The sequence below is a fragment of the Callorhinchus milii genome, unplaced genomic scaffold, assembly GCF_018977255.1.
Source record: "Callorhinchus milii isolate IMCB2004 unplaced genomic scaffold, IMCB_Cmil_1.0 Scaffold1058, whole genome shotgun sequence".
Classification (NCBI taxonomy): Eukaryota; Metazoa; Chordata; class Chondrichthyes; order Chimaeriformes; family Callorhinchidae; genus Callorhinchus; species Callorhinchus milii.
Genome location: NW_024705799.1, coordinates 4,398 through 23,469, shown reverse-complemented (window position 1 = coordinate 23,469; position 19,072 = coordinate 4,398). Strand labels below are relative to the sequence as shown.

Sequence of the window (19,072 nt, the reverse complement as noted above, 5' to 3'; positions counted from 1 at the left end):
ACAGGGACTGTGGGGTGCGAGGGGAGGGGTCTTACCCCTGAGCTACAGGGACTGTGGAGTGTGAGGCAAGGGGTCTAACCCCTGAGCTACAGGGACTGTGGAGTGTGAGGCGAGGGGTCTAACCCCTGAGCTACAGGGACTGTGGGGTGTGACGTGAGGGGTCTAACCCCTGAGCTACAGGGGCTGTGGCTTACGAGGGGTCTAACTCCTGAGCTACAGGGGCTGTGGGGTGCGAGGGGTCTAACCCCTGAGCTACACGGACTGTGGCTTACGAGGTGAGGGGTCTAACCCCTGAGCTTCAGGGGCTGTGTTTCCGAGGCGAGGGGTCTTACCCCTGAGCTACAGGGACTGTGGCTTACGAGGGGTCTAACTCCTGAGCTACAGGGGCTGTGGGGTGAGAGGCGAGGGGTCTAACCCCTGAGCTACAGGGACTGTGGCTTACGAGGTGAGGGGTCTAACCCCTGAGCTACAGGGGCTATGGGGTGTGAGAGGTGAGGGGTCTAACCCCTGAGCTACAAGGGCTGTGGTTTCTGAGGCGAGGGGTCTAACCCCTGAGTAATGGGGGCTATGGGGTGCGAGGGGTCTAACCCCTGAGCTACAGGGACTGTGGCTTTCGAGGTGAGGGGTCTAACCCCTGAGCTACAGGGGCTATGGGGTGTGAGGTGAAGGGTCTAACCCCTGAGCTACAGGGACTGTGGCTTTCGAGGTGAGGGGTCTAACCCCTGAGCTACAGGGACTGTGTTTCCGAGGGGTCTAACCCCTGAGTTACAAGGGCTGTGGGGTGTGAGGTGAGGGGTCTAACCCCTGAGCTACAGGGACTGTGGCTTTCGAGGTGAGGGGTGTAACCCTGAGATAGAGGAGGGGAGGGAGGGAGTGTGGGAGGGAGGGAGATAGAGGAGGGGTGTGAGGGAGGGAGTGTGTGAGGGGAGGGAGAGAGGGAGAGTTAATAGAGGCGGACGGATGGGGGGTTTGAACCCCTACCTGTTGGACGGAGCCGTGCGGACGGAGGGACCGAGAGAGAGAGAGAGCGCGAGAGAGAGAGCGCGAGGGCCGGGGTCGGGGGGGAAGACGGTGGAGGTGAGTATGTGGCAGTGACCAGTGGGAACCTTACGGTGACAACATCAGCCGGAAACTGCCTTTATTTATCCTCACGTTCTCTCTCCTCTCTCTCTCTCTTTCCCTCTCTCTCTCTCCCTCTTTCCTCCTCTCGCTTTTTCTGTCGTTCTCTCTCTCCCTCTCTTTCTTTGTCTTTCTCTCTCTCTCTTTCTCTCCCCCTCTCTCGCTTCTTCTGTCGTCCTCTCTGTCTCTCTCTCTTTCTTTCCCTCCCCCTCTCTTTCTCGCTTTTTCTGTCGTTCTCTCTCTCTCTCCCTTTCTCTCTGTTTAACAGTGAGCCTCGTCGAGGCGTCTCAAAGCGCTTCACAGGAGACAGGTTGGGGTGCAAGTGCGACTGCGTTTTGCGGGCGAAAGGCTGTGGCCGTCCCCCACACAAACCGCCGAGGAAGAGGGGGGGTGAGGGACGCGAGAGAGAGAGGGAGAGAGAGAGAGAAAAGGAGAGGGAGCGAGAGCAAAAGTAAAAGAGAAGGAAATTTCTCTCTCTCGGTGTCCAGTACCGCTGTAATAAACGAGGCAGCAGCGGTCAGCGCGGCGTTTTAGACGTAACTTTTATTTATTCTTTGCCGCGCTCGGACACCGCCGGCGGATATATTTCCGAGGCGAGGGATAGAGAGAGAGAGAGAGAGGGCGAGAGCGGTTTAATCCAATCGCTCGGCGAGTCTCGAGTCCCGTTGCGCAGTCGGTGTGCGCTTCAGAAGCAAACCAGAGGACCCGGGTTCGATTCCCGGGCGGGACAGGACGGTGCTCAACCTGAGGCACGTTTCCTTGCTCAACACACACACACACACACACAGCAGCAAAATGGCATTGACACAGCGGCTTTCACGTCGGGAGGACGTCCCCACGGCGCTGGACAGACAGAGTTACGGACCCGAGCTGAGGGTCGGGGTGGGGGAGGGCAGGGAGGGGGAAGCAGGGAGGTCGAAAGCACGGTCCGAGAGGAGGGACTTGAGACGGGTCTTGGAGGGGGCGAGGAGGGCGGAGGGACTGGGGGACGGAGTTCCAGAGGGTGGGGGCAGAGTGGCTGACGGCCCGCCTGCTGATGGTGGGGCGAGCGAGCAGCCCGGAGCCCGCTGAGCGGAGGCGGCGAGCAGGGTGGTAGGGGGTTAGGAGGTGGCAGAGGTCGGGGGGAGCGAGACCATGGAGGGGCTTTGAAGGTGAGGACCAGGATCTTGAACTGTATCCTCTGTGTGATGGGAGGACTGGAGTCGGGCGAGGATGGGGGGGGTCGGTGAGCCCGGTGGGGGCGAGGGCACGGGCTGCAGAGTTCTGGATGATCTGCAGCCTGCGGAGGGAGGGGTTGGGGGAGGCCGACATGCAGTGAGTTTGCGTACTCGAGCCTCAAAGTAATGAAGGCGTGTGTGAGGGTCTCGGAGGCTGCGGTGTGAGACAGTGTCGGAGTCCGGGCGACGTTGCAGGGGTGACGGGAAGGCAGAGCGGGTCATGGTGCGAATGTGGGGTAGAAAGGAGAGTTGAGGGTCAAACAAGACCCCAAGGTTGCAGACTGGCTCAGCACAGACACACACACACACACACTGTTTAGTTAGCGGTAATAAACCTCGCATTTAACTTGTCTCAGGTTTTCTCCTGCCCACCCGGGTGGGAATCGAACCCGGGTCCTCTGGGTTGCGAGGCGAGAGCTCGTACCCCTGAGCTGCAGGGGGATTACACAAAGGGGACAAGGTGAGGAGGGGCAAATTGGCTTTGACTCCATGTTAGGAATTGTGTGGCGGGGGGTGTCAGCAAACAAATCCTCGCCCCCTTCGTCCCCCCACCCACCCCCCCCAAAAAAACGTTCATAATTGTTGGTCGCTCGGGCTTTTGTCGGCTCACCCCGGGATGGATTGGAGTCTCCGGCCATTTTTCTTTTTCCTTGAGGAGGGTGGGGGGGGGGCAAGTTAGTGCGACTCCCATCTCATTTGCATGTCTCTGCTGGAGGCAAAAGTAAAGCTTGTGGTGAATAGTGGGGCAGTCGCCTGTTTCACAACCCACCCACCCTCCCCTCCAGCCCGCCATCGGTGGTCAGGCTTTCGGTAAAGCTCCCTCTACACTGTGCGTCCGTCCACACTCCCAGGTCAGGGTTAGAGACACAGTAAAGCTCCTCTACACTGTGCGTCCGTCCACACTCCCGGGTCAGGGTTAGAGACACAGTAAAGCTCCTCTACACTGTGCGTCCGTCCGCACTCCCAGGTCAGGGTTAGAGACACAGTAAAGCTCCTCTACACTGTGCGTCTACACAGGCAGGATGTGCCGAATATGATGTATGATGCCTGGGTTCTTTGAATCAGAAATTACGACTTCCTATACCAGTTGATCTATCGGGTTTACCTGGTGATTTTCGGTGATTTCCGTCTCTGAAACTCCATTTCGTCCACTGTCCACACAGCTCCTCGCATATTCTCCACTCTCACAAAACACTTGTGGAGACTCAGATTGTGCCTCACCGCGTTCTGCACACACAAACCCACGTCAACAACAGCCGAGTTAATTGGTCATATCCAGTCTGCTCCATTCCACGTTCCCGGCCCTTCCACCGGTCACCCTCCTACCCCCACCCTCCCTGCCCTCCACCCACTGCTGATCTCAACCCCCAGCTCGGGTCCAAACCCCTGACTGTCCAGCCCAGCGTCCTGGGACGTCCTCCCGACGTGAAAGGCTCTGTGTAAATGTCACGTGTTTTATTCCCCAGGCTGGCAGAACGAAGCCTTACGCAAGTTTCCTTACTCCACACGCGCACACACACGCCTCTGTTTACCAGCGGGATCATAATGTGGTCGCTCAGTCCACGACTATTCGTGGGGACGTCGCTGGGCGCAGTTGGCTGCTGCGTTTCGCCCACAAAACACACGGTCACTGCACTGTATGGTGTACCCTGTGAAGCGCTTTGAGGTGTCTCAACGACATGATAAGGCGCCGGGTCAAATGCGAGGATTATTAGATTATTTACCTTCCAGGTAGCTGTGTTGTTGCGAAAGAAAGCAAACTTCCTTGTGAACCAGAGATAGATTTCGTTCAGAGTCATCTGTTTCTCACTGGTCTCCAGAATAGCCTGAAACCCAGAGAGAGAGAGAGAGAGAGAGAGCGCGGGTCAGAGAGAGAGGGAGAGACATACTGTAGTTTCATGGTTAGACCTCTCTCATCGCAAGGGAGAGGATCTGGGTTTGTTTCCCCTCGAAAAAATAACACTGCAGTGACTCAATCCACCCACGACTATGGGACGTCGTTGGGCGCCATTGCCTGCCGCGTTTTGTCCTCAGTCACTACACTTTACAGTGTACAGAGGGATGAAGGGACATGAGGACAAGGAGGGCAGACGGAGTTGGGTTAGAAGATCAGCCGTGATCTTATTGAATGGCGGGACGGGCTCGAGGGGCCGAATGGCCTCCCTCTGCTGCTAATGCCCGTGTTCCTGTGTATCCTGTGAAGCGCTTTGAGACGTCTCGAAGCTGTGATGAGGCGCTGTGTCACATGGAAGGGTTGTTACTGATGATGATGATGTTTTATGCCGTTTGTGTTTATGATGATGGCTATGATGTCGTTAATGAAGATGATGTCGTTAATGATGATGTTGGTGTTAATGATGTTGGTGTTGGCGTTGATGATGATGGTGGTGTTGGTGTTAATGATGATGGTGGTGTTGACGCGAGTATTATTATTTTCTTACCCATCTGATCAGAGCTGCGTATGTAAACGGTGGCCTGATATTATAGACTCTGTAATATTCCAGATTCGAACTCACGTCTGAATGGAAATTAAAAGACAACATTAAGACGTCGCAAAAAACATACTTCCGCGGCGTCCATCTGGGAGGGAGAGCGAGAGAGAGAGAGTGTAGGTGCTGCAGAGGAGGGTGGTCTTTAGCCAAAGAGGGGTAAATACGGTGCCCTTTGCATTTAGAAGGTTGTGGGGTTGATCACTTGAGGTGTTTACTACAACAACAACACCACCAATAACAAAATGTCATTTATAGAGCGCCTTTCACGTTGGGGGAATGCCCCAAAGCGCTGAACAGTCAGGTGTCGGGGGGCGGCGAGCGTCGGGGGGTGGGGGGGTGCAGGGGTGAGGGAAGGCAGTAGAGGTGGGAGGGCGACCGAAGGCCCGATTCCATAGGGCGGCTGGAGAGAAAACCGAGCTTCCGCGGGTGGGTGGGGGGAGTCCCCGTCGGCTTAAAGTCAGCTACCGAACAGCAGAAACGATTCAGAACAAATCTGCGCTCGCTGACGCGGGGATCGGGCTCCCGGGGTGGGCGGGTGGAGGGAGCAGAAAGAAAGTGGGGTTTTGCTTCGAGAACAAATCAGATTAATTTCCGATCCGTCCGCAGTGTCCAGACCGAGTCGGGCAGATGTTTTGTTCGGTCAGGTTTTTTTTTCGAGGGTTCACACCGGACCAGGGCGGGTCGATGGAGACTTGAGGTACAGATGGGCCACGATCTAATGGAAGCGGCGGAACGGGCTCGAGAGGGGCTGAATGGCCTCCTCCTGTTCCTAGGTGGCCATAGGTGGTGGGCCGGGGGGGGTCGAGGGACTTCTTGAGGTGGCCGGAGCCAGCCGAGCGGTTTGTTACCTGGGTAGAGAGTGGTGTGTTTGTCCCAGACTTGAGTCCAAGCTTTCCCGCTGTTTCTGACACCCACTCTGTTCTCCTCGAACACGCTGCTCGCTCCGGCCTCCCCTGGTTTCTGTGGCGAGGAACGGAAAGGGTTAATCCACGTTAACGTTTCATCTGTGCCGTCCTGCAGCTCAGCGGTTAGAGCCCTTCGCCTCGCAAGCGAGAGGACCCGGGTTTGATTCCCGGACGGGCGGGTGGGACAGGTCAGGGAGAAACCTCAGGCAAATTTCTTGACTACGCACACAGTCCATCAGTGTATCCTGTGAAGCGCTTTGAGACGTCTCGACGACGTGATAAGGCGCCGGGTCAATTATTATTATTATTGTTGATACTCACCTGACTATCCAGTTCGGAGTGTTTCACTCTCAGCTGTGTACGCATGGCAAGGAGTCTACCCTTCTCAACAACCAACTGCACCGAGAGAGAGAGAGAGAGAGAGAGCAGAATAGTCACAAACGTGTCACCGTGGGGAGCGAGGGGGTGAGGCGAAGGGATTTGTGGCGAGTGAGAGGAGCCTGAAGTCGATCCGTTTGGTGATAGGGAGCCAGTGGAGGCTGACGAGGGCTGGGGTGATGGGGGGGACGGGGTGTAGTGTGTGAGGGGGAGCCAGTGGGGTCTGGCGAGGGCTGGGGTGATGGGGGGACGGGGTTTAGGGGGTGATGGGGAGCCAGTGGGGCCTGGCGAGGGCTGGGGTGATGGGGGGACGGGGTTTAGGGGGTGAGGGGGAGCCAGTGGGGGCTGGCGAGGGCTGGGGTGATGGGGGGACGGGGTTTAGGGGGTGAGGGGGAGCCAGTGGGGCTGGCGAGGGCTGGGGTGATGGGGGGACGGGGTTTAGGGGGTGATGGGGAGCCAGTGGGGGCTGGCGAGGGCTGGGGTGATGGGGGGACGGGGTTTAGGGGGTGAGGGGGAGCCAGTGGGGCCTGGCGAGGGCTGGGGTGATGGAGTTCGGTGTGTGAGAGGGAAACTGGATGGACCTCGGTCTTCTTTCACCAGCAGGTTATTATATTTTTGTTTACCTTTTGTTCCAACTGGTAAACTTTCTCTTTCTGAATGAGACATTGGGCTGTGCTTCTCTCATCGAGACAGTGGGCGTCGTCGAGGTGCCTGTCATCAAACACACAGCTCGCTCAGTCGATCGATTACACCCCAGCCAATTAGGCACCCGCTTAACAGTAATAATAATTGTAATAATCCGTGCATTCGACCCAGCGCCTTGTCGCGTCGGCGAGGCGTCTCAAAGCGCTTCACAGGATCTACTGGAAAGTGAATTGACTGTGTTTTGTGAGCGAAACGTGGCGTGGGTTGAGTGAACGATTTTTCGGGAGCAGGGGAATTATTACAAGCTTTCCCGCTGCTTGTCCAGCCAGGAACCGTTAGTTAGTTAGTTAGTTAGTTAGTTAGTGCTTTGGCTGCCGGGTTAAAAGGAGCTGAGGGTGGGGGGGATTCCCTGCCCCCAGTGACTGGTCGGCCCTTGCAGGTCCTGCCGATGAGCCAGGCTGGTACAGCGGGAACTAATATGCACAGACACACACACGCACTCACACACGCGCGCCCACACTCAGACACGTACATACACGTAATACCTACACCAGAAAGTCTTTGTATTCCTCAAATAGCTCCTCACACCCCGGCCATTGACAGAAACCGTGGAAGAACAGAGGATGGGATGAAGCCGGGTCTCTTGGGGGGGGGGGGGGGGAGAGAGGGAGAGAGAATGTGAGACACAGAGAGAGGGAGAGAGACACTGAAACAGGGAGACAGAGAGAGGGAGAGACTATGAGGCAGAGAAAGACATACACGAGAAAGACGGATAGAGAGAGAGAGGGGGACGGACAGGGACAGAGAGACAGACAGGGACAGAGAGACGGACAGACAGAGAGAGAGAGAGAGAGAGGGGGACAGACAGGGACAGACAGACAGACAGACAGACAGATAGACAGAGAAGGGGACAGACAGAGAAGGGGACAGACAGAGAGGGGGACAGACAGAGAGGGGGACAGACAGAGAGGGGGACAGACAGAGAGGGAGACAGACAGAGAGGGAGACAGACAGACAGAGGGGACAGACAGACAGACGGAGACAGACAGACAGAGAGGGGGACAGACAGACAGACAGACAGACAGAGAGAGAGGGGGACAGACAGACAGACAGACAGAGAGAGAGAGAGGGGGACAGACGGAGAGAGAGAGGGGGACAGATAGGGAGAGAGAGACGGAGAGACAGATGGACGGACTGACATATAGACAAACAGATAGCCAGAGCGACGGACAGAGCGACGGACGGATGGACAGAGAGACGGACGGACAGACAGACAGAGAGGACGTCCCAAGGCGCTGGACAGCTGTGGGCGTGAGAGAGAGAGAGAGAGAGCAACGGAAGCGAGGAAATCAAAGCGAAAGGGAATGAGACCAAAGAGACGCTCACCTGCTCCCCCCCCAGGGGGGGTTCAGCCCGTTGATGGGGCTGCAGTAAAAAACGAGCGGTGAGGCCGAGACGGGGGTGGGGAGGGCGTGGGACGGGCTGGACAGGACGTTGCCCCCCGACTCTGGTGACTGGCCCCAAAACGGTGCGTTCCACAAACACCCTGCGATCGAAACGGTGGTAAATCATCATGATAAAAATCCCCCCCCCCCCTGCCCTCTCCTGGGGGGGGGTTTGACCCGGCGCCCGATCACGTCTTCGAGACGTCTCAGAGCGCTTCACCGGGGACACGGGGTAAAGCGTAGTGGCTGTTGTTTTTTTTGTGGGCGAAACGCAGCAGCCGATCGCGCCCGGCGACGTCCCCACAAACAGCCGGGGGTGGATTGAGTCACCAGATGAATTATTATTTTTTTTGAAGGGATTACTAGCCCCGGAAAGCGATTCTTCCTCCCCAATGGACTGACAAGCGGGTTCCTACTGACTTGCTGGGAAACACCGGCGCGCGTGTCTGTGCGTGTGTGTGTGTGTGTGTGTGGAGTAAGGAATCTTGCCAGTCTTTGTGTACCTCTCTCTCTCTCTGACTCTGTCAGATAGTAAGACTATATAAGAGAGAGAGACACACACACACACACACTCGTACGCTAAGTGAGAGAGAATGTTAAGATTGTTTGAGAGACGCGTCTTCGTTTCTCGACGCGTCTTTGCGGAGTTTCGCTGTGAAGTGCAGTGACTGCGTGTTTTGCGCGGGGGACGTGGGGCCCGAGCCCACACCCTTCTGACTCGGAGGCGACCGACAGAGAGAGAGAGAGAGAGAGCTGGGCTGACACCAATGGTGGCAGAGAGAGCTTTATTCATTACCTTGGGACGTGGGGTGAGGAGAGAGAGATTCATGTCCAAATAGACGTAACATTTGATAATGCAGAGGACTCAACTGAATGGAGTGCTGAGAGGCTGTGTCCGTCTGCAATTGATTAAACAGTAATTAATAATCATAATAATAAGCTGTGCATCTGATGTATTTCGCCCACAAAATATACAGACAATTCACTTTACAGTGCGTCCGCGGAAGCGCTTTGAGACGTCTCGACGACGTGATAAGGCGCCGGGTCGAATACAAGGATTATTATTATTATTATTTGGGGAGTCCTGTAGCTCAGTGGTTAGCGCGCTCGCCTCGCAAGCAAGCGAGAGGACCTGGGTTTGATTGCCACGCGGGACAGGGAGAAACCGTAGGCAAGTTTTCTTAACTCCACACATACAGACACACACACACACGTCTCTGACAAAGCGACTCTCTCTCCCTCTCTCCCCCTCCCGAGTGTGTGTGTGTGTGGGGGTGGGGGCTTGAACCCACAACCATCTGACGCAGTTGCGAGAGAGAGAGAGAGAGAGAGAGAGGCTGACACACAAGTGACAGTAATATTGCTGGTACCTGTATAAAAGCCGACGGTATGTTTTTCTGTGTCAGACCGTTATTCTCCTCTCCAGATATTCTCCCGCTCAACGATAATCTCTCTGTCTCCTTCATTGTATCAACCCCCACGCACAGAAACACCAAACGGGATCTCCTCGGAGCTGAAACGCAGCAATAAAATCATTTATATCAGGCGTCCTGTGGCGTAGTGGTTAGAGCGCTCGCCTGGCGAGCGAACCAGGGGACTCGGGCTTGATTCCTGGCCGGGACAGGGCGAAATCTTAGGCAAGTTTCCTTACTACACACGCGCGCATACACCACACACTGTTTACCAGCAGTAAATACTTGTTAGTCAATTGGTGGATCGCTTTCCGGGCGTAATAATCCCTCCAAAATACAATGAATTTAAAAGGACTTCTCACAGCGCTTCACAGGATATAATAATAAGATAATAATAATAATAATCCCCGGGGTTTGACCCGGCGCCCGATCACGTCTTCGAGATGTCTCAAAGCGCTCACGGGATACACTGAAGTGCAGTGACTGTGTTTCGTGGGCGAAAGGCGGCAGCCGATCGCGCCCGGCGACGTCCCCACAAACAGCCGTGGATTGAGTGACCGCATTATTATTATTAATGTTCTTTTGGAGGGATTATTGCCCTCGGAAAGCTATCGACTAACGGGCGGCTTCCGACTGACTGTGAGGTATGTGTGTGCAGTACGGAAACTTGCCAAAGGTTTTGCCCCGTCCCGGGCGCGAATCGAACCCAGGTCGTCTCGCGAGGCTTGCGAGGCAACCACTACGGTACAGGGCTGCGAACTCTCAGGCTTAGTGGTGGGGGTGGGTGGGGGGGGGGTGAGGACACAAGCTGCAGAGTTCTGAGACAACTTTCTGGAAACAGAACGCGCAGCACAAGCCTCTCTGGGTGGAAAATTAAAATCACGGTTACCAAGAAAGATATTATTTAAGTGAAAGTGTGCTCCGTTCTGGGATTCCCCTGATTAGCTTCGCAAGTCGTGCGTGCAGGTGTTAGACGGTGGTTCATGTTAACTGCAGGGCTGAGGCAGAGAGATTTAATCTCAGGTTAGAGGCACAGTAAAGCTCCCTCTACACTGTGCGTCCGTCCACACTCCCAGGAATGGAACCCGGATCCTCTGGCTTGCGATGTGAGCGCACTAACCTTTACGCTACGGGACTTAACGGCGCGGGACGGGGCGTGAGTAAGGCTTAACGTCTCAGTCGAAAAACGGCGTCTCTGACACTGCGGCGCTCTCCCTCTCTCTCTCTCTCTCTCTCTCTCGAGTTTTAATCCCGCGAAAACAAACCCTATCCCAAGAAAGAGGAAGAAATTGAATTATTTAAGGCTCAAAGCATTTCTGAGTTACACGTTAAAGATCTCTCGCAGTTCTATTTGAAAAGAGAAGGGAGATTCTCTCTCTCTCTCTCTCTCTCCCTCTCTCCCGGTGTCCTGGCCAACAATCCCCCAAATAAAATGCCTCGCTCCGTTTGCGCTCCGTGGCTGCGCGCAAACTGTCTGCCGCGGTTTCGCCCGCAAAACGGGCAGTCAATTCATTTTGCGGAGCATCCCGCGAAGGGCCTTCGAGACGTCTGCATCAAACGCACGGATTGTTCCTGTGGCAGTCGCTGCTCTTTACAGCGAATCCCCTCCCGACGTGGAAGAGGGGATTATAATTAACGTCGGTTACCGTCAGTCGAAGTGCCTTATTTTCAAGGAAAAGATTGCCCTGGAGTTTGAGACACGATTTCTTTTTTTTGTTTTTAACAGCGCTGTCTTTTGAAGTCCTTTGAGCAGATTCCTCTGCACGTATAATTGTGCCTGGGCTTTAAGCCTCGGTGCCTTTCACATCAAGTCGGACTTCCCGAAGCGCATCACGGTCTCGCTGCAGAGCGTGGTGACTGTGTGTTTAACGCGGCAGCTGATTTGCGCACAGTGAGCGTCCCCGCAAACAGCCGCGAAGCGAGAGAGTGTTTTTATCTGTGGGCCGAGACATTGCGGGAGAGAGAGAGAGAGAGAGTACAAGCGACTGATCCACAATTAACAAACATTTACAATAAATATCTCGGACATTTTTAGCGATTTTTTTTTTCTTTCATCACAGAAAACTTTACGACCAAACCAGAAAGCGCAAGCTGCTTCTCCCACAAAATGCACAGTCACTCCACTTCACAGCGTGTCCCGTGAAGCGCTTTGAGACGTCTCGACGACGTGATCGGGCACCGGGTCAAACGCCAGGATTACTATTAAAGAAACCGGTGCTCACCTACACAAGACTATTCTGCTATGTGCACCTCACCACAGCCCCTGTAGCTCAGGGGTTAGACCCCTCACCTCACACCCCACAGCCCCTGTAGCTCAGGGGTTAGACCCCTCGCCTCACACCCCACAGCCCCTGTAGCTCAGGGGTTAGACCCCTCGCCTCGCAAGTCAGAGGCCCCGGGTTCGGTGTTCTTACTCCCCACAGACACACACGTCTGTTTAACCAGCAGTAAGCAGGAACCCACTTGTTAGTCGATTGGTGGATCGCTTATAAACCCTCCAAATATATATATGTGTAATAATAAATTGGTCGTTCAATCCACGACTGTTTGTGGGACACTGCTGTGCGCAATTAATTGGCAGCCGCGTTCGGCTCACAAAAGTACACGCTAAAACTTTACGGTGTATATGGCGAAGAGCTTCGAGACAGCTCGACGACGCAATTAGCAGCTGTCTCGAATGCAAGGATTATTATTATTCTGCAAAGCGCTTTGAGACGTCTGGACGACGCGATAAGGCGCTGCTGCATCGAACGCAAGGATTATTATTATTGTTATTGTCATTAACATCGGAGGGGGGAAATAGTTCGATCCGTTACTCACCCTTGCGTGTCTCGAATGAGCCCTGGAGCGACGGGTGGAGGAACGAACTTGAAGAAACGGGGGGGGGTGGGGGGGGGAGGGGGGGGGGTTTAAAGAGAGAACGGGGTCGAAAACACTTTGGATTTATAGGTAGAGCAAAGAAAAAATCAGCTAACTGCAAAAAATAACCTTTGGTTGCGAAAGCCTTTAATGTCGCGTTTCAAAAAAAAAAAATCCGAGTTGCGGTATTCAAATCGACTCTTAAAGCGGAAATATTTAACGTGCGCATTGCCCTTTCTAATCTGTGTTATCTCTCAAATATTTCTCTCGGGGTTTTTTTTTGAGGGGGGGGAGGTTTCGTAATTTTTTGCGGTCAAAGATCGTAGGCAGTTAAGACAGGGAGAGAGAGAGAGACGGACGCACGGTGATGGAGAGAGACACACCCAATGAGAGAGAGAGAGACACACACACAAGCACGCGAGAGAGAGAGAGAGAGACGTACACACATGTGAGAGAGAGAGACACACACACACACACGTGTGAGAGAGACATTCATGTGAGAGAGAGACACACACGAGAGAGAGAGAGATGCACACAGTGTGAGAGAGAGACGCACAAGGTGAGAAAGAGACAGACACACATGGTGAAAGAGAAGAGAGAGACACACAGTGAGAGAGAGAGACACGCACACGGTGAGAGAGAGAGAGAGAGTTACAGAGCGCGATACGTATTCAGCGTGTGGGACGCTGCCGGGCGCAACCGGCTGCCGTATTTCGGCCACAAAACGCACGGCCACTACCCCCGACAGCCTCACCCGTGAAGCTCTCCGACACGTCCGGAAGACGCGATAAGGCGCTGTGTCAAACGCGAGGTTCGCGAGGGACAGTTGGCGTGGCGGAATTAAACGGTGGGGGGTGGGGGGTTCAGTGGCCCGAGCGAGGTGTGAGTTTGGCAACACAGCTCAACGTCTGGCGGGCGCGAGCGAGCGAGCGTGCGTGCGTGTGTGCGAGCGAGCGAGACAGAGATATCTTTAAACCGCGGCAGGTCCCCTCGTGCCTTTTGACGTACTCTCCGCTCTACACGGACTCCCCCCTCTCACGCACGGAACACATTTTCCGTGCCTGCCCCCGGTTTGTCTTACCTGCTGCTGCTAACCTTTTCTTTCGGGTGAAGGCGTTCCGTTGAGGGGTCGCGCTCTCTCGGCTTGCACAGCAACGCGGTCTGCTCGATCCACGACTGTTTGCGTGGGGGGGGAAACGGCACTGGGCTCAGTGGGCTGCCGCGTTTGCCCGTGAAGCGCTTTGAGACGTCTCGACGAGGCGCCGGGGTCAAATGCGAGGGTTATCGTCGCTCCACCACGCCCCCATTTTATTTTCTTCTTGGGCCAGCTAGGTGTCTGCCACACGCGGAAACCCGTCAGCTTAATAATAATCGTCGCGTTCCCCGGGCGGGACAGGACGAAACATCAGGCAAATTTTTTTTACACGCGCGCAATCACACGCACACACACACACGCGCGCGCCTGTGATTCCCAGCAGTCAGTAGGAACCCGCTCGATGGTCGATTGGCGGGTCACTTTCCGGGCGGGGGGTAATAATCCCTCCAAAACAACAACAATAATAATGTGGTGGTTGTTGTTATCGCTCAACCCGCGACTGTTTGCGGGGGACGTCGCTGGGCGCGGTCAGCTGCCGCGCTTCGCCCACAAAAGAATTCCAAGTCAATTCGCTTGGTACAATACAGTGTGTCCCGGGAAGCGCTGTGAGACGTTCTCGACGGCGTGATGAGGCGTGAGATCAAATGCAGGGATTATTATTATTGTTGTTGTGGAATACCGAGGCGCGGGTTGGGGGACCTCAGGGCGTGCGATTAATTAATCGTAATGAGGTTAATCTTAGTTAATTCAGGTTAACCTGGATGGTTGGCGGCTGTGTGCGTGTATTCACATGTGTGTTATTCCTGAGTGAGGCGCCCTATCTCTGCCCTTTACCTGGATTGGATTCAAAGCAATTTCTCTCTCTCTCTCTCCTCTCTCTGTCTGTCTCTATCTCTGTGTCTTTCTCTCTCTCGCTCTGTCTCTCTCTGTCTGTCTGTCTTGTCTGTCTGTCTGCCTCTCTCGGTGTCTGTACCAATATTCCTCTTTTAACTCCATCCAGGGACGTTGCTTTCAAATGCGTGTGGTATCAAAGTCGGTATCAGTTTCAACCTCTGTCTTTCTCTCTCTCTCTCTCTCTCTCGTTCTCTCTCATTCTCTCGTTCCTCTTAACAATCAATGTCAGTTTCAACCTCAAGATCTCTCTCCCTCTTAGTCTCTGTCGTTCTCTTTCTCCTCACCTAACAGTCAACAACAGCCTGCACTTACATAGCGCCCCTCGCTCAACGCAGGGTAGCGTCCCAGTGACGGAGCCCGACTCCGACTCCGGGCCGGGAGGGGGGGGGGTGAGGAGGTGACCGTAAGCGCTGGTCGAAGAGGAAGGTCTTCAGGCACGGCCTGAAGCTGGGAAAGGAAGGGGTGGGGGGGGGGGCGAGGCGGAGGGATGGGGGGAGAGAGCGACAAGAGTTTTGGGGCGTAGCAGCTGAAGGCACGGCCGCCGATGGTGTAGCGGAGAGGACGAGAGACAAGCAGGAGGTTGGTGCCAGCCGAGCGGAGGCAGCGGGTAGTGGGTTGGGGAGTCAGCAGGTCGGAGGGGTAGGGAGGTACCAGGGAGTGAAGAGATTTGAAAACAAGTGTCAGTTTCAACCACAGGAACTCTCCCTGACTGACTGTCTGTCTGTCTGTCTGTCTGTGTGTCTGTGTGTGTGTGTGTCTCGCTCTGTCTCTTGTCTGTGTGTCTCTCTCTCTCGTCTCACTCTTCTGAACATGCTTGCCAGGGAATCTTTATCACGTCCCTCTCTCTCTCTGCCTCCAACCCAGAGTCAGAGATCAGGTATCAGATTCAACCTCGGGCACACTCTTCCCCCCTCTCACTCTCTCTCTCTCTCGCTCGCTGTGTCTCTCTCGTTCTCTCGTTCCTCTGAACATGAGCCTCCAAGTCTCCTCTCTCTGCCACCACCTCCCATCGCGAGCAAATCCCACACCGTAGTGGTTAGAGCTCTCGCCCTGCAAGCCCGAGGACCCGGGTTTGAATCCCTGGCGGGACAGGACAGGGCGAAACATTGGGCAAGTTTCCTTACTGCACACACACACACAGACACAGGCACACACACAGACACGCCTCTGTTTACCCAGCAGTAGGTAAAAACCCGCTTGTTAATCGATTGGCAGATCGCTTTCCTGGGGTGGGGGGTGATATTCCCGCCGATAAAATAATAATCTAGTTCCTTAATCCACGACTGTTGGTGGGGCCGTCGCTAGGGGTGCAATCGGCTGCCGGTTTCGCCCACAAAACGCACAAGTCACTACACTGTACAGTGTGTGCCGTGAAGCGCTTTGAGACGTCACGAAGCTGTGATAAGGCGCCGGGTCAAATGCAAGGATTATTATTATTACTATAAGTCGTCTCGACCAGACATGGCCCAAAATTGGACTTACCTAGAGGTCCCCAAAGTCGGCCAGCCTTCCTCGGAGCTCTGCTCGGTCGAGGAAGACGAAGATGAGGAGCCGTACGAGGTGCACCTCATCCTTCGCTCCTCCCCCATCCCCAGAAAGAAGAGCTTTTTGGAGAAGCGAGACGATGAGGAGACGTGCTCCAAACCTCCTCTGACGGGGTGCAAGGTGCATTTCGCTGACCGCCTGGGCTTGGATTTAGTCGAGGTCAAGTTCTTCGAGAAGTTCGAGTTATCAGACTACCTGGGCCCGAGCGAGGTGGACCTCCCAAAGCCGGAAGACTTTGAGTTCCACATCGTGCCTGAGTTTGCGTTGCCAGCGGACTTAGCCCAGTTGCTGGAGAAGGTCCGGGCGCAGATGGTGGAACTGGAGTCTGTGGAGACGGTGGAAGGAGATCCCCTGTCCATCCAGGGGCTGGTCCGAGTCCTCAACCTGGACTTCGTCAAGACAGTGCACATCCGAGCCAGCCTGGACAGTTGGGCCACTTACTACGATTACCCGGCAGAGTACGTGAGCGACCAGGCCGACACTCACACCAACCTCTTCCGCTTCCGACTTTCCTTCGTGCCGCCCTTCGTGCGAGACGGGGCGCGCTTCGAGTTCGCGGCGCGTTACGAGGTCCCGGAAGGCGTCCACTGGGCCAACAACGCGGGCAGAAACTACTCGGTGCGTCTGCAAGCCAGCGGGAGAGAGACACAGGACGCGCACGTGCCCGCCTGCGAACAGCGACAGCTCAAGAGCTGCCTGAAGCCCGCCAGAGAGAGGTAATTGTCATTAATAATTATTATTGTAATAATAATAATTATTATTATTATTAATCCTTCGAGACGTCTCAAAGCGCTTCACGGGACACACTGTAAATGTGGTGACTGTGTGTTTTGTGGGCGATTATTATTGTTGTTGTTGTTACAAACACGCACACGCATGTCTCTGGTTAACAGCAGTCAGTAGGAACCCACTAGTTGGTCGATTCGCGGATCGCTTCTCCAGGGGTCAGGTACTTTTCAAGACGTCTCAAAGCGCTTCACGGGATACACTGTGAAGTGTAGTGACTGTATATTTTGTGGAGTAAGGGAACTTGCCCAGCGTTTCTCCCTGCCCAGCTGGGAATCGAACCCGGGTCCTCTCGTTTGCGAGGCGAGCGCACTAACCACGGAGCGAGCTACAGGAAGCGAGATAGACAGGCGAGAGAGAGGGGGACGAGATGGGTAATGGGTAGGGGAGTTAGGAAGTGGGTGGGGGGAAGATTTAGCGTGGAATATAAATAGTCTACACACGTCTCTGATCTAATCTTGTGCTATTTTGTTGCAGGTCTGTTAATGAGAGGGAAGAATTTCATCACCTTAATACAGAGAACTGGGACAGCGAAGGTATTAAGAGTTTCGGCCTTTTTCGAACCGTAATAATTGCTGCGGTTATGAATAATTATCAGCCCCATCCTCGCAGATTCATCAGAATGATAACAATAATAATAATAATAATCCTTGCATTTGATAAAGAGCCTGATCATGTCTTCCCGACACCTCAGAGCACTTCACAGAATACACGGTTAAGTGAATTAACTGTGGGCGAAACACGGCGCAGGGTCCCCCACAAACAGTCATGGATTGAAATGACCCGATTTATCATGGTTTTTTTTTTCTTGATGGATTATTATCAGGCGTGTGTGTGGCGTAAGGAAACTTGCCCGAGGTTTCGCCCCCTTGCCCGGGAATCGAACCCAGGCCTCTTGCTTGCGAGGAGAGTGCTCTAACCGCTAAGCTACAGGACGCCATGCTACCCGGGTTTCAGGTGTTAACAGTTATGAGGACGTGCAGCTCGACAAACTGTTTCCTCTGGTGGGTGGGGGAATCCAGAACAGGGGATGGGGGGCATGAGCTCAAAATTAGAGCCAGGCTGTTTAGGAGAGAAATCAGGGGCAGTTTTTCACACACAGACACACACACAAAGGGGAGTGGGAATCTGGAACTCTCTGCCCCAAAAGGCTGTGGATTATGGCTGTGGATCCATTCACATTGTCCAGACTGAGGTGGAGAGATGTTTGTTAGGTCAGGGGATCAAGGGACGTGGAGTCCTGTAGCTCAGGGGTTAGACCCCTCACCTCGCACCCCACAGTCCCTGTAGCTCAGGGGTTAGACCCCTCCCCTCGCACCCCACAGCCCCTGTAGCTCAGGGGTTAGACCCCTTCGCACCCACAGCCCCTGTAGCTCAGGGGTTAGACCCCTCGCCACCCCACAGTCCCTGTAGCTCAGGGGTTAGACCCCTCCCCTCGCACCCCACAGTCCCTGTAGCTCAGGGGTTAGACCCCTCGCCTCACACCCCACAGTCCCTGTAGCTCAGGGGTTAGACCCCTCCCCTCGCACCCCACAGTCCCTGTAGCTCAGGGGTTAGACCCCTTGTTTCATAAGCCAGAGCACCCGGATTTGATTCCTGGGCGGGACAGGACAGGGCAAAACCTCAGGCAAGTTTCCTTACTCCAAGACTGAGCTGGGTAGATGTTTGTTAGGTCGGGGATTGAAGCGATACGGGGCAAAGGCGGGTAACTGAGCTGCTGATCAGCCGTGATCTAATAGAATGACAACAGGCCTGAGGGGCTGAATGGCCTCCTCCTGTTCCTCTGACTCGAGCTACAAACGGGGTAGGGTCTCGGAGCGGCTAAAGGCGACGAAACTGACAGCCATCTCTTGTTCTCTCTCTCGCTCTGTTTTCTCGGGATGGACCGAAAACGTTAATGGACAAGCAGACCCTTCTGAAGCAGGTGACTCGAGAACACAGGTAACGACTCTTTAACGGCCGTCCCGATTAATAACAGCAATAATAATCCTCGCATTCGACACAGCGCCTCATCACGTCTTCGAGACGTCTCAAAGCGCTTCGCAGGATACACTGTAACAACAACAACAAAATGGCATTGACACAGCGGCTTTCACGTCGGGAGGACGGCCCCACGGTAATAATAATAAGATGGGAGGGAAGGGGAAAAAGCCCTGTCCTGTCCCGCTCAAGAATCAAACCCAGTCCTCTGGCTCGCGAGGCGAGGGGTCTAACCCCTGAGCTACAGGGGCTGTGGGGTGCGAGGCGAGGGGTCTAACCCCTGAGCTACAGGGGCTGTG

General features: G+C 54.6%; 2 protein-coding genes and 1 long non-coding RNA gene across 4 annotated transcripts; 1 reads left to right on the top strand and 2 right to left on the bottom strand.

The window, feature by feature from the left end:
• Nucleotides 1-2,997: 2,997 nt before the first annotated feature.
• On the bottom strand, nt 2,998-8,328 carry LOC103173354 (forkhead box protein P3-like). Its single transcript, XM_042346586.1, has 9 exons — nt 8,255-8,328; nt 7,306-7,398; nt 6,735-6,822; nt 6,055-6,129; nt 5,677-5,788; nt 4,778-4,854; nt 4,061-4,162; nt 3,442-3,563; nt 2,998-3,045 (listed from the first exon to the last, which is right to left on the bottom strand). Exons 1-9 carry the CDS (start codon nt 8,326-8,328, stop codon nt 3,012-3,014), a joined length of 777 nt encoding a protein of 258 aa, XP_042202520.1. The 3' UTR covers nt 2,998-3,011.
• A 518-nt stretch (nt 8,329-8,846) lies between these two features.
• LOC121852694 lies at nt 8,847-13,658 on the bottom strand. Its single transcript, XR_006086211.1, has 3 exons — nt 13,554-13,658; nt 9,572-9,714; nt 8,847-9,100 (listed from the first exon to the last, which is right to left on the bottom strand). It is a non-coding gene; the product is annotated as an uncharacterized LOC121852694 (long non-coding RNA).
• Nucleotides 13,659-15,859: 2,201 nt separating this feature from the next.
• LOC103172021 (protein phosphatase 1 regulatory subunit 3A) lies at nt 15,860-18,785 on the top strand. Of its 2 annotated transcripts, none has more exons than XM_042346588.1 (3): nt 15,860-16,723; nt 17,271-17,329; nt 18,703-18,785. In XM_042346588.1, exons 1-3 carry the CDS (start codon nt 15,924-15,926, stop codon nt 18,747-18,749), a joined length of 906 nt encoding a protein of 301 aa, XP_042202522.1. In that variant the 5' UTR covers nt 15,860-15,923; the 3' UTR covers nt 18,750-18,785. The 2 variants fall into 2 exon arrangements, with proteins under 2 accessions (XP_042202522.1, XP_042202521.1); XM_042346587.1 differs by having other exon boundaries at nt 18,700-18,785.
• The last annotated feature ends 287 nt before the right edge of the window (nt 18,786-19,072 follow it).

What these genes read in the sequence shown, in the direction of transcription:
- LOC103173354 (XM_042346586.1), bottom strand. Translation starts at nt 8,328, where the DNA reads ATGATTTACCACCGTTTCGATCGCAGGGTGTTTGTGGAACGCACCGTT. An exon ending in TTTACCAGTTGGAACAAAAG is followed by an intron (nt 6,130 to 6,734) that starts GTAAACAAAAAT and finishes CTCTCGGTGCAG; the next exon opens with TTGGTTGTTGAGAAGGGTAG. An exon ending in AAATCACCGAAAATCACCAG is followed by an intron (nt 3,046 to 3,441) that starts GTAAACCCGATA and finishes TTTTGCCTCCAG; the next exon opens with CAGAGACATGCAAATGAGAT.
- LOC103172021 (XM_042346587.1), top strand. Translation starts at nt 15,924, where the DNA reads ATGGCCCAAAATTGGACTTACCTAGAGGTCCCCAAAGTCGGCCAGCCT. An exon ending in CTGAAGCCCGCCAGAGAGAG is followed by an intron (nt 16,724 to 17,270) that starts GTAATTGTCATT and finishes ATTTTGTTGCAG; the next exon opens with GTCTGTTAATGAGAGGGAAG. An exon ending in AGAGAACTGGGACAGCGAAG is followed by an intron (nt 17,330 to 18,699) that starts GTATTAAGAGTT and finishes TTAATGGACAAG; the next exon opens with CAGACCCTTCTGAAGCAGGT.